This window comes from Rutidosis leptorrhynchoides, chromosome 4, assembly GCF_046630445.1.
Source record: "Rutidosis leptorrhynchoides isolate AG116_Rl617_1_P2 chromosome 4, CSIRO_AGI_Rlap_v1, whole genome shotgun sequence".
Taxonomy (NCBI): Eukaryota; Viridiplantae; Streptophyta; class Magnoliopsida; order Asterales; family Asteraceae; genus Rutidosis; species Rutidosis leptorrhynchoides.
The window spans coordinates 6,415,891-6,428,607 of NC_092336.1; the positions used below are offsets into that span (position 1 = coordinate 6,415,891).

The 12,717-nt window shown below is 32.7% G+C and overlaps 1 protein-coding gene and 1 long non-coding RNA gene across 2 annotated transcripts; one reads left to right on the top strand and one right to left on the bottom strand.

The window, feature by feature from the left end:
* The first annotated feature begins 545 nt into the window (after positions 1-545).
* Positions 546-1,935, top strand: LOC139843419 (uncharacterized). The gene is made up of 2 exons (XR_011757579.1): positions 546-678; positions 1,024-1,935. It is a non-coding gene; the product is annotated as an uncharacterized lncRNA (long non-coding RNA).
* Positions 1,936-3,571: 1,636 nt separating this feature from the next.
* Positions 3,572-12,177, bottom strand: LOC139904408 (NADP-dependent malic enzyme, chloroplastic). The gene is made up of 20 exons (XM_071886346.1): positions 12,004-12,177; positions 11,499-11,779; positions 10,544-10,664; positions 10,080-10,154; positions 9,765-9,916; positions 9,571-9,676; positions 8,901-8,966; positions 8,178-8,273; positions 8,033-8,104; positions 7,871-7,954; positions 7,352-7,450; positions 7,199-7,246; positions 7,011-7,064; positions 6,823-6,921; positions 5,900-5,989; positions 5,733-5,810; positions 5,103-5,177; positions 4,911-5,001; positions 4,265-4,393; positions 3,572-3,887 (listed from the first exon to the last, which is right to left on the bottom strand). Exons 1-20 carry the CDS (start codon positions 12,031-12,033, stop codon positions 3,799-3,801), a joined length of 1,935 nt encoding a protein of 644 aa, XP_071742447.1. The 5' UTR covers positions 12,034-12,177; the 3' UTR covers positions 3,572-3,798.
* Positions 12,178-12,717: the final 540 nt, after the last annotated feature.

The window sequence follows — 12,717 nt, forward strand, 5'->3', positions numbered from 1 at the left end:
ATAATAATAATAATAATAATAATAATAATAATAATAATAATAATAATAATAATAATAATAATAACAACAACAAATTTACTACTAATGATACTAATAATAATGATAATAATAATACTTAATGATAATACTATTAATTATGCTAATAATCATATTACTAATATCGGTGATAATAATAATTAACTTAATAACAACAACAATTAATAATAACAATAACAATAAAAATAATAATACTAGAAACTACCTTTAAAAGCTTTTTCCTAAAAATAATGCCCCAGACAGGGCTCGAACCCACGACCTCCAGTTTAAACACAAACACTCCAACCATTACTCTGCTCGTTAACTTCGATTATTATTATCAATTTATATTTTTTTATCTTATACTATCGTCGCTTATTATAAATCATAGCAGCCCAATCAGAATCCAAAGCTGGTCACAGCCCACTTAAAAAACTAAACAGAAACACGGCCCAATGGATCTTGCAGCCCAATAGCTTATTATAACAATTTACCAGCTAACAGTTCGTTTAAGCAATTGGTTAGAAAACCCTAGAGTTATACGGTTCACCAACACTTTATTATCATCATCGTCGAACATCAATCAATACGAATAGCAGTTCATCAAGATCAATCTTCATCATATCAGGATCATCATCTTATCATCCTTCATCGATTAATCAGGTAATCGGTTCATCAATTGATCAAATGGGTAATTGATTCATTGATATTTTCTTAATTTCATCATCCATTTATATATATTCTGTATTTTTTTTTTAAACTGGATTGAAAATGAGCTGTAATAAATGGTTTTCTTGAAGGGTTTTGTGATAGTCGTTTATGGTTAATGACTTGCTTGTGATTTTGGGTAATAATTGCATTAATAGCGAATAACATAGAACAACAGTGGCATATGTTATTTGATCAAATAGAAATAAATAAGTAGTAATATGTGATCGATTAGGTAGGTAATGGTAGTGGTGTTCATGGTGGTTATTGGAAACGAAAATTTAATAACATAAGTTGCAGGTCATATCTTTTGGTGATCGAACAGGAAGTAAAATGGCTGTGTAACAGGTTTCAATTAGCAACATCATAACAGCAGTTTTGTGGGTTTTGATGGGTTTGAGCTGGGAATTGATTAATACAGAAAAAGAAATAGATGCAGTAGCAGCAGGAACAATACTCCTGTCTTTGTGGTGTCGATTGAATGAAAAGAAAGAAGAAGGAAAAAAAATATAAACCTAAGCAGCAATAATGAAAGTTGTTGATGGTGGTTCTTGTGATGAATAGCAGAAACAGAAACATACGAAGGTGTAGCGGCTGTAGCAGTAATTATTGAATGAAACAGAAACGTAAAGTTACTGCAGCAGTAACAGTTTGTTGTTGTGATGGGTTTCTTGACGGTTTTAATGGTGGTTGTGGTTGGATGGTTCATGGTTTGTGTTGGTGATTATCAAGGCAAAGGCAGCAGTAGTGAACACCAAAACAGTAGTAGCAACAATTGATCACTTTACAAGTGGGTTTTGGTTTGTGGGTTATAACCGAACATGAAGAAGTTGTAGGAATAAATAAACGGGTTTTGAACTGGTGAAGGTGGTGTTTGATTAGGCAACAGTTTGTGATGGTACTTGGAGCTGCAACCGAACAGTAACAGGATCGAGACTAGTGGCTTGATGGTGTGTGGTGTTAGGTTGATGATAGACAGTGGCCGGGTTGTGGGTGTTGGATTGATCGAAGAAACAGAGAATCGAATAGCGGTAGCAAATTACGTGGGTCTTCTTGGGTTGTGGTGGTAATGGTAACTCGCTGGTGAGTTTGTGTTGTAACCCATCAAGAGATAAACGTATCATAAAACTAAGTGTTTGTATGTGGTTGTATGTGTTGATGATTAAAAACAGGAGGGTCGATGCTTATATCTATGACTCTATTGCATGAGTATGTGTTTGTTTCTATATGTTAGATATATATATTAGTTAATGGTAGGGAAAAGCAACGTGCATATATATCAATATACATATATATGACCAATAGCAATTTGATCAATCAAATGAGTGGGAGAAGAATAATACGAGCACAGTAACAAAACAAATTTCAATTAAGCACAGTGTCTTCACTTACTTTACGAATATGTGATGAACAAAATTTAGAATGAAATATATATAATAATATAATAATAATAATAATAATAATATTAATTAATTAATAATAATTCTAATATCACAATTGGAAGATAATGAAAAGTAACTGTACAAACAGTGAATTCAATTAAAATATTAAGCAGCAGGATGATTTGGCTTATTATCAATTCACGGAGTGTCATATCGTGGTTTATTGCTAAACATTTATATATAAAAGTCTTCGGATAAATCTCCAATTTTTACATTAAGTCCATTTATTTATTCTGGTCATTAATTGTATGAAACCTGACAAAAAGATTCGTCTAATATTTATTTTTAGTTCCAAGTAATATATATACGGAGTACTAGAATTTAAATTAAAAAGGTAAAAATATTTCTGTCAAACCTATAATCTTCGTAATCTATTTACGGACTAACTTTTATTTTAAATTTTCATAATTTCGTATTAGATCTATATGAACACCGACGAAATGTCAACCGAGTATTACAACTAATTAATAAATATATTCAATAAACTTTGTATCTATATATAGATTCATTTTAATAATAAATTTTATTATATTTTATATTATTTCATTTTACAAAATTAATTCTAATAACTATATAATATAATATTTCAAATTATATTTCGAATATATATATATATATATATATATATATATATATATATATATATATATATATATATATATATATATATATATATATATATATATATATATATATTTAAATATATATGTATCTATTTTATAAATAGTTGTTCGTGAATCGTCGAGAACAGTCAAAGGGTAATTGCATAATGAAAACACTTCAAAATTTTGAGATTCATATTACAGACTTTGCTTATCGTGTCGAAATCAAATAAAGATCATGTTTAAATTTGATCGAAAATTTCCGGGTCGTCACATGTGTCAATCTAGTTTTAGCAAAATTTGTACGCTAACAACACTATGAAATCCAGTTGAGGGATATAAGGTAAAATGTTGACCACTAGCCTACGTAGAAAGACTGCTAACAGTTAAAACACTCATGAACATGTTTAAGGCTAGTTTTTGGGTTTTTTGAGGTGGTCATCTTGTTTCTTAGTGATTTTCCGGCAGCTGATCGTCGTGTAGTTGGCGGTCTGTTTAATGGTGACGGTCGGTGTTCCTCAACCGTGTCCCTGTTTTGTTTGTTGGTTTGCTCGGTGGTCGACATTCTCTCGGCCATCGTAGTTTGTTTACTCGTATTTTAGTTTAGATAACATTAGTGTATTCATTTGTATATTTTTAGCATTTATTAATTCCAAGTTAAACATGTTTTTTTCACACTGTTGGTGAAACTGTTTATTTAGGTTTGTTTTAGATTGGATAGGCTCGTTTTGATTTCTTTTGTATCGGTTGTACTTGTTAATCTTCAAATCCTTTATAATTATTACGTTTATTCTCGTCATGCATTGTAATGGAAATGATAAGTTAACAGAAGAGTTGTGTTCTCATATACCCAACAGATGGCATCAACAAACCTAGAATCAATCAATGAGATCTCACTTTTAATAACTTGTGTCAATTGGGGACAAAAACACACATATATGCCTAATGGTACAACATGCATCTAACATACCAAAATACCCTTGAAAACAATTACTATTAGTATCACATTCATAGCCGAATTTTCACAAAATCTAACGGTAGTTGCGATATTTGGGGCTGTACATGCAGCTTTCTGCATATGCTACAAGATTTTCAGGCTGGGGAAGACGACTTGCCAAACCTACAAAACCCAAAAAAAAAAAAAAAGGAATAATACATAAGTTTGTATTCACTTGTATATGATGTAGCACAACACATAGTAGCTTTATATATATTGGTGGTGTTCATTGGATTCAATTTGGACCACATCATAACCGAACCAACCTATATAGTTTCAATACTGATTCTGGTTTAGAACTGGATATGTTCGGGTTCCAAACCGAAGACTGCTTTTTGAAATACTGGAGGACCAAGAGCCATTTTTTAAGCTCTAGAACCAATAACTGAACTCATTAGAGCCGACTCTGGTATGGTCCCTGGTTTTGGCTCAGGTTTTTGGTTTTGTTGGTAGACGACGATTTTTAGTCTCCCATTTTTGATATGAAGAAAGGGTCTTACCAAGTTCATAAACTTTGGCTGCCACCTTGGCTGCAATATGAGCAGAAATCTTGCGGATGTTAGTGAATGGTGGGTAAATTAGCCCGTTGTCGAAATGCTCTTGTGTAACCTGTTCAGCCAGAGCCTTGGCTATTCCATATACAATAAATAAGTAATTATTAGGTTATATATATATATGATTCAAGTGACATTAGAAAACCACACATACAAAATTTTCTATCCAGATTACTTGTCATCATATATATCAAACCGAGGGGGTTTCGGGGGATTACGGGTTCAGGTCAGACTGTTACTTTTAAACACGGGAGCCAGTTGGGTTGACCCACCAATTTTTTCCCCCACCAATGCTATAAACAGCTAATGTATTGAATGAATGTCGAAATAAGTTATATAAGATAATAATTTAATTTAATCTTCTAAATTAACAGATTTAGGAAAATGTAACAATTTTATAAGCTTTGGACAGAGCATTATACCCTTTTTTTTCTGCCTATTTTACCAAGGTTAGCTACTTGAATATCATCAGCAAAATAAGATTCATATTTAGTGAACAGGGTTATAAACTTATAATTATCATTTCTAAATGTGTAAATGTCGATAATCAGTTGCTGCATCAATTTAGTCAATGCTGAAACTGTCAACTTACAGGCTGCTAGAAGCATGTCATCATGAACACGGATTGCACCGGAGATTATTAAGCCCAGACCAAAACCAGGGAAGATGTATGCATTGTTGGACTGAAATGAAAAAAAAAAAAAACAATGATAATCAATTTTCTTTAATCTCTTGTTAGAATATTATAGAGCGCTATTACTTTAAAGGTTCATAGAGTAAAAACCTGGCCAGATACGTAGACCTTCCCATTGTATTCAACAGGCGCAAATGGACTCCCACTGGCAAAGATAGCACGGCCCTGTAATAGACAAAATAGATACAAGACAAGGTAATTTTTAACAGACGGAGTTCAAATGACAATCAAAAGGCAGACAAACATGTCATATATCATATACGGTCAAAAGGGTGTTTAGATTTGTATTTTTTTGATATATGGATAAACAGATTATATATCTAATCCATAGAAGTCAAATAAGCAATCTAACAACTCAAACAAAACTGATCATTACGAGATATCATAAATTTATCATTGATCCTTTCTTTCAGCTTAAACTGAGAGATCTATAGTTTTATAAACAATTCATACTCTTTCTCACAAAAAGTCATTTATGTTAATCATCCAAACATCTAAAGATCATATCATATGTTACTAGATTTCAAACATCAGAAGCAAATCAACGCACTATTGCAGCACTCATTGTATTATGTGATTCAGATTATTAATATCACATCACTGCCAACACCTTGTAGCATGATAGTTTAATGGCATGTTCTGTATTTTTCCATAATAGCTACATTATGTATGTTTAAGCTATGTGCAACGTAAAGAATTATAGAAGGATAATGGTTATACCTCACTCCATGTATAAGCTTGCTCAGCTGTACATTCTGATTGTGAAGTCGGGTTGGAAAGAGCCAGAATAATAGGTTTCTGGAAAAGCCACTTGGTCATGAATGAAGTATGCGCTTTTTTATTGTTCTTGAGGCAGTCAATTAAATGTTTATGAACGAGTAAGTTACCTCGTTAAAAGATGACATAGCTTCAACAACTTCCTTAGTAAATGTTTGCCCTGCTCCTGATGATCCAATCAACACCGTTGGCCTGATTGTCTGGTTACACAAGAATAGAGAGGTGAACATGAATCCACGCTAACAAGCTCGTTTGTTTTATACAGAAGGGGCCATTTCAGCTAAAAGTAGCAAAATGGGCAATTTGAGAAACATGTCAAAACGGGCTATTTCAGAAAGGGTTGGCTAAATTCCCTTGAATACAATACTTATTGTCTAAAATTGTTACTTAGACAATAGATACTTGGCGTGTTAAATAAGATCACAACAATATTATAATTTATATGATAACCTTATAAATTTAGAGTCCTGCGATAGAAATACAATTTGTGACTTTCTACCCAGTTGAACAGTTCAGCCCAGTTATTCTGTTTCTTTTTTAGTTAAAATTTTATTTTCTTTTACCCATTTGACCAGTTGTAGATACAACCAAACCCAATTGATTGTTATTATTTATATGATAATCCAATTTGAGAAACATGTCAAAATGGGCTATTTCAGTACGGGTTGGCTTAAATTCCCGAAATACAATACTTAATGTCTAAAATTAATATATAATTCAATATATAATTAGCATGTTATAAATAAGATCACACCAATATTATTATTTATACGATAACCTTGTAATTTTGGAGTTGTGGGATAGAAATACAATTTGTGACTTTCTGCCCAGTTGACCCGTTCAGTCCAGTTATTCAGTTTCTTTTCGAGTTAAACTTTTTATTTTACCCATTTGACCAGTAGTAGACAAAACCTAACCCAATTAGACCCCGATCATTTTTTTTTTGGAAAAAAAAATAGTAAAAATTGATAGCAGACAGAGAGAGATAGACATATATGTGTGTATATATATGGAGAGAGATAGAGAGAGAAACCTTGACAGCATCCAAAAACTCCTTTACAGGTTCATGGTCATGGGCCCAAGGCTTCTTGAAATGCTGAAGTGAATCTAAGCGGGATCTAACAATCAACCCCTACATAATTATGTAACCAAAAGAAAAGGTATTATTAGTCATGCAAGGAATAATAAGAAACAAATGATGCAGTCATTTCATATTTTTACCTTTGAGTCCACAAGCCAAACCTTCTTGCGGGTCTCCTCTAATGGAACATTGGTCTGCATATATATTTGTAATAAAACATTCATCATAATATCATATTACCTCTTTATTGATATTTCACCTTCTTTTTTTTTTGGTATTAGTGTGTGTGTTTTGAGAGGGGTGGGTTCAAATATAAATGTATTCTAACCTGTTTTGATATTTCAAGAGCTATGAGTTCAGCAATCCCAGTACCAGCCTGCATAGAAAATAGTCAAAAATGAGATAAAACCAAAAAGATAAATATAAGTCAGATTATGGCCAGCTAAAAAAGAAAAAATGTTATAAAAGAAGCATGTTCGACCTCTCCAGCTCCAAGGAAAAGAAACTTATGGTCTGCTAATGATCCACCAACTAACTTTAGTGCAGATATAAGCCCTGCAAGCACAACTGATGCCGTTCCCTATAATAAAATAAAAATGATTTTGAATCTTACACATAATAAAAACACGTATGAAAAGTACTTGTGCCAATTTTGATCCATTTAGTGCTGTTATGAATGGGTCGGTTCGGGTTATATTTATCTCTACCTGGTCAAATAGATAGAAAGTCTACAAAACTGTACATTTTAATCCATAAGATCTCCTTATTCTCATTAATAAAAAACTAATATATTATTATTGAAAATATGTTTTTTGTGTGTTTTATTTTTTGCAAACATATACAAAAAAGAATAAAAAGAGGATTTCAGACTTTAAGGTCAACCAAATCCAACTCATTTTGGCCCGTAACAAAACTACTCATGACGGCATTACTAAAACCACCTGATCCTCCCATTATCCCACCTCTAAGTTTATTAAATAAGAGTACTCTAATTACGTACCTGTATATCGTCGTTAAAAACAAGATGGGTGGTTCTATATTTTTCAAGTAAATCAAAGGCGTTGTGGTTAGCAAAATCTTCGAACTGCAAAGAGAATATCAAAAGAGGTGATGAATACCATCTCTCATGTGTGATAAATGAACCAAGAGAGATGTATCTAACCTGGATGAGGACTTTTTCCCCATAGTTCTGCTTGACAGCAGACATGAATTCACTCATAAGTTCAGCATACTCCTGAAATATTTATTAACAAAATCATCTTAATATAAAAGTAAACTTAATGTTCAGACTCAAAAAGGTAGCCAACCTGTCCAGACGCCCTCCTTTGCCTTAGACCAATGTAAAATTCATCGTTCAACATCTTCTCATTGTTGGTGCCGACATCAATAGTTATTGGCAAGCACTGCAAATATTTAAGATATTATGAAAACTTGTATGCTTTGATAAGAGGAGAGGAAAAGGTATAATTAACAACAGGTGGCCATTCACCACATTTACTTATGAAAGGTTAAATTCAGGTTTTACTTTATTTAAAAAGGTCAAAAGATAAATAAAAGATAACAATAAAATACAACAAGGCTAAAAACGAAACGGATCAAGAAGAGCCAAAATATATTATTAATGCACAACACCTCCTATTTCATTTCATTCATTAAATTAATTTATTGTTAAACCTTTACAATATGTAATCTATAACTTTGATGAAAATCTTTAACTTTGTCAGGGACCCTTTTTGAATTTTGACCCATTACCCAACCCGTCCATTCTGCAAACAAAAACACACTGGGAGTACAAAGATCTATGTCACTTCAGATCGTCTAGATAAACTGCCCTCAAAATTCATACTCTTAAACTTGTGCAAGCATACTTTTCCCTGAATGATTTGGTCAAAGCATTTGAGAATGGAGTAGCTAGCACTGACGTTTTACCTAGACACTATCAAGCAAAATAATTTCATAGGTATGGCTTCACATAGATCACAATCACATATAAGGCTAATAATAGTCCTATAAACCTTGGACATACTTACAGCTGAAGGACGAATTCCTCCAAGAGCTGTGTAGAGAGAGAGTTTTCCCACAGGTATGCCCATTCCCTGTTAAGCATTTGCAAAAACAAACTCAGCAAATAAATCACCATTAAGATTGGTTCATCTTGAACTAACAATCTTATTATTACACCAATGGATATACATTCCAAGAACATCACCGCTGCAAAACCGCAAGGGCAATCGTGCTACTTGGTTTCAGTTAGCACGGAGAACCGTTTGAAAAGAAGAAAAAAAAAAGTGGAGTAGGCAATTTCAGTCTATTTACTGAAAAAATAGGTTGACTTGTATTACGACTTTTATCTCAAAGTAGTCATATTTAAGCTGAAAATGATAGAGGTGGATCAAATGAGTTAAAAGTTGCACAAAGTGCATCCACATTGCACATAACATCCTAGACCTTTATATACAGCTAAACATCTAAGAAGTAAAAACTATATTATTGTTGCAATAAATTGGTTTTTGTGATCATACTCAATGCATAAATCATTTTTATACAATTTTAAATGGATGTAAGTGTTTCAGATTCACCCAACACACACCATATTAAAAGCTTGCACATTTGGACCTGATACCCAACCCGCCACCTTGCAAATTTGCGAAGCCTGAGAAACTAAAAAAACCAGTGAACTATTTTGACAGAATCATTTACCTGGCAGCCCAGATCTCCAAGACCTAAGATTCTTTCACCATCTGTGACAACTATAACTTGAATTTTCTTCTGAGGCCAATTCTTCAAAATCTCAAGAATCTTCCCTCTATATAAATAGAATTATTAATATTAATTAGCTCATTGGATCAATGAAACATTAAAGAGTGTCCATTAAGAAGGTGATGGAAACTTGCTTGTCTTTTAAACTAATAAATAGACCCTGCGGGTGCTTAAAAATGCTCCCATATTTTTGGCAAGCTTCACCAACAGTTGGAGTATATACAATCGGGAGAAGCTCCTCTACGTTTTCTATAAGTAGCTTGTAGAACAGCCTCTCATTTCTCTCCTACAGACCAGAATACACAGTAACATGCAAAATTACAGAAGATAAGAAAACAGGAAAAAATTCACATAAAGGTGCAAAAAACCTCGAAATACCAACGGGATATCAACACAATCTATATGAGATATTCAGTCATAAATAGCAATGAAAAACTTGCAAGGTTTACCTGAAGATCCATCATAGCTTGGTACTGTTGCAGAGGTATTTGATATTGGCGGATATTATGCATCATCTTTTTTACCTGATAATTCACAGCATTATGAAAATGAATCTTCTGAATGTACTGGCATATTTAACCAGAAAAGGTAAAATGAATGTAACGGGCAGGTTGGTTAATGGGTCGAAACATATAACTTGAAGCGGGCATCAGGTTGGGTTGTATAAGCAAGCATACTTAATTGAATTAACTTCTTTGAGAATTTTTTATAACAAAGATTAGAGTCATAAATAGAGTTGCAAAAACCTTATTGCCACAAAATGTTTTGAGTAAAACAATCTAGAAGGTTGTATGCATTATAAACACACTCTATAGACCTGTTTGACACATTTGGGCTATTTCCATTCTCTGCAAAATAATATGCAGCCCATTTGAGAATAGACGTTAAGACGGATACAAACAAATTTATTTACCTGAAGATCGTGATTGACAACAACTGGAGGAAGAAGACCACGTAAATAATGGGCATCTCTTTCTTTCAGAGTAAATGCCAGACCTTTGTTGTGGTGTGGGTCACGCAACAAAGTATAGCCACTATAGATAAGAGAAAATATTACTCATAACTTATCGATTTAACTATGTGACAGAATACCATTTGGACATCTTTGACATGGTTAACATCAAAACTCAATATTTCGAACAACAACAAATTGACCATAAAAAAACTCTCAAAGGCGCCAAATAGCATATTCGGAACTTTCGTCATTTGGTGGAGTCAATAAAACAACCTGGCCTATCCAAAACCCTACTGTTTGTTTTATTCACACAAACGGTCCTGCTTTGTTTTCTCAACTTCCCAAATAAAGCCTGGTCTGAATTATTAGTTCAACGTTGTTTTCAAGGGTGGGGATACCAGGTGGTCCATTTTTTCTTTTTAAAAAAAATATCAATATTAATAACACATGTATAAACACATAAATTAAATAATCCAGCCACCCACCTTACCCACCTAAACAAGTTGTACTCCACTTGCAAATTTTGACACGAGCTATATTTCTCTACATTACAACACAAATAAATATAAACATTCACAGCCTCCTTTTCTATAATTCGTTGAACAACCTTCGAGTAAAAAAGTCGACAAGAACTATGCAAAGGATCGTTCACCAGTAATAAACTTAAACTTAATTATTAGTTCTTCTCTTAAACTATTGAACTCATACCAAATTTATTTATTTAACCCAAAATCTACTTTTTATCTGTATTACATTTCATGCATGGCACCTTTCAACAGAACTAAGTACATACTATCTATAATTATATACTCCAATAATAATATAAATAAAATCCAACAATTTATTTTTAAGTATATAGAGTGAATAAACAAAAAATAAATAGAGCATAGAAATCATCGAGACCAGTTGTTACCTAGCAACAGAAACAGACCAAGGAGTAATAGAGTGCTCCTCGGTGGCACTATCTTCACCGTACACATCTTCAACACCACCGCCAACAACCGTACTCTGTTTATTACTATCAGAATCAGTAGCTTCAACGGCAACCGGAGCATTCACATCCTTGACAGCAATATCCACCGAAACATCCATGTTTCGATTACTTGAATGCACCATAGCGACCACCATACTTCGCCTCGCCGGTAACCTAATCGACTGCGATTGAGTCCTCGATACACCAGAAAATGAATTCCTCTACAAAATCACAATGAAATCAATAACAGTCACAATTTGCATCCGAATCTGGTAACGTTAAATTAAACGATAGAAGAACAGATCAACAGAATTAGCATCCATATAATGTACAAAATCGATGAAAATGAAAAATGTTGATCTGAATAAAGCTAATAACGTGTAATTATAAGATTTGAAAAAAAAAAAAATACATATTAAAAGTTAAACGTGAATGGAAGAATTACCACAAAAGATGAAGAATTTAAGGACATCATGGCTAGAGATGTAAGTAAATTAGGGCAAAAGATGTATGTATATGATGATAAATCTGTATCTGTATGTATATATATAGTTGTTGAATGAATGAATGTGGATGAGATTTGTATAAGGGTTCTTGTAAGTGCCAAGTTGAAGTTGTCAAAAAAGTGCTAGACAACTTATGGAACTCCCCGCCTTCCCCTTCACACATATAGCTTCCTAGCAGTTTCCGATGATATATCCAACACCACCGCTTTTACTCCTTCCCTGAATGTGTTCTAGAATACCCTTAAATAATATCTTATACAAATTTTTTGTTAAATATTATTGAGTGACATTAAGTAAAATTAGATGTGAATATATCATCTCCCCTACTTTTGATTTGATGTTGGTATAGTGTATTTTAATGTTTAATGAGCTTATTATTAAAATTAATTAATAAATTAATAATAATTATATTAAATTAAATGTTTAGAAAATTTAAGGTCAATGTTGTTTTTTTTACCAAACTCACGCACCGTCCAATAAAATTTTAATTTTAATTTAATGAGTATATACAATATACAATACAATATATATATTTTTTTTGAGAAGCAATATTATTAGACAAACACAAAAGGAACATCCAACGAAACCCAGAATGGGTAGCTGAAGAAACTAACACGAAGAACAAAAGGACCAAGACTAAATACCAAGCAACC

Coding starts and splice junctions, on each gene's coding strand:
- LOC139904408 (XM_071886346.1), bottom strand. CDS start 12,033: ATGATGTCCTTAAATTCTTCATCTTTTGTG. Junction 7,065..7,198: donor CTCTTGAAATATCAAAACAG/GTTAGAATACAT, acceptor ATATATATGCAG/ACCAATGTTCCATTAGAGGA. Junction 5,811..5,899: donor CTATGTCATCTTTTAACGAG/GTAACTTACTCG, acceptor TGGCTTTTCCAG/AAACCTATTATTCTGGCTCT.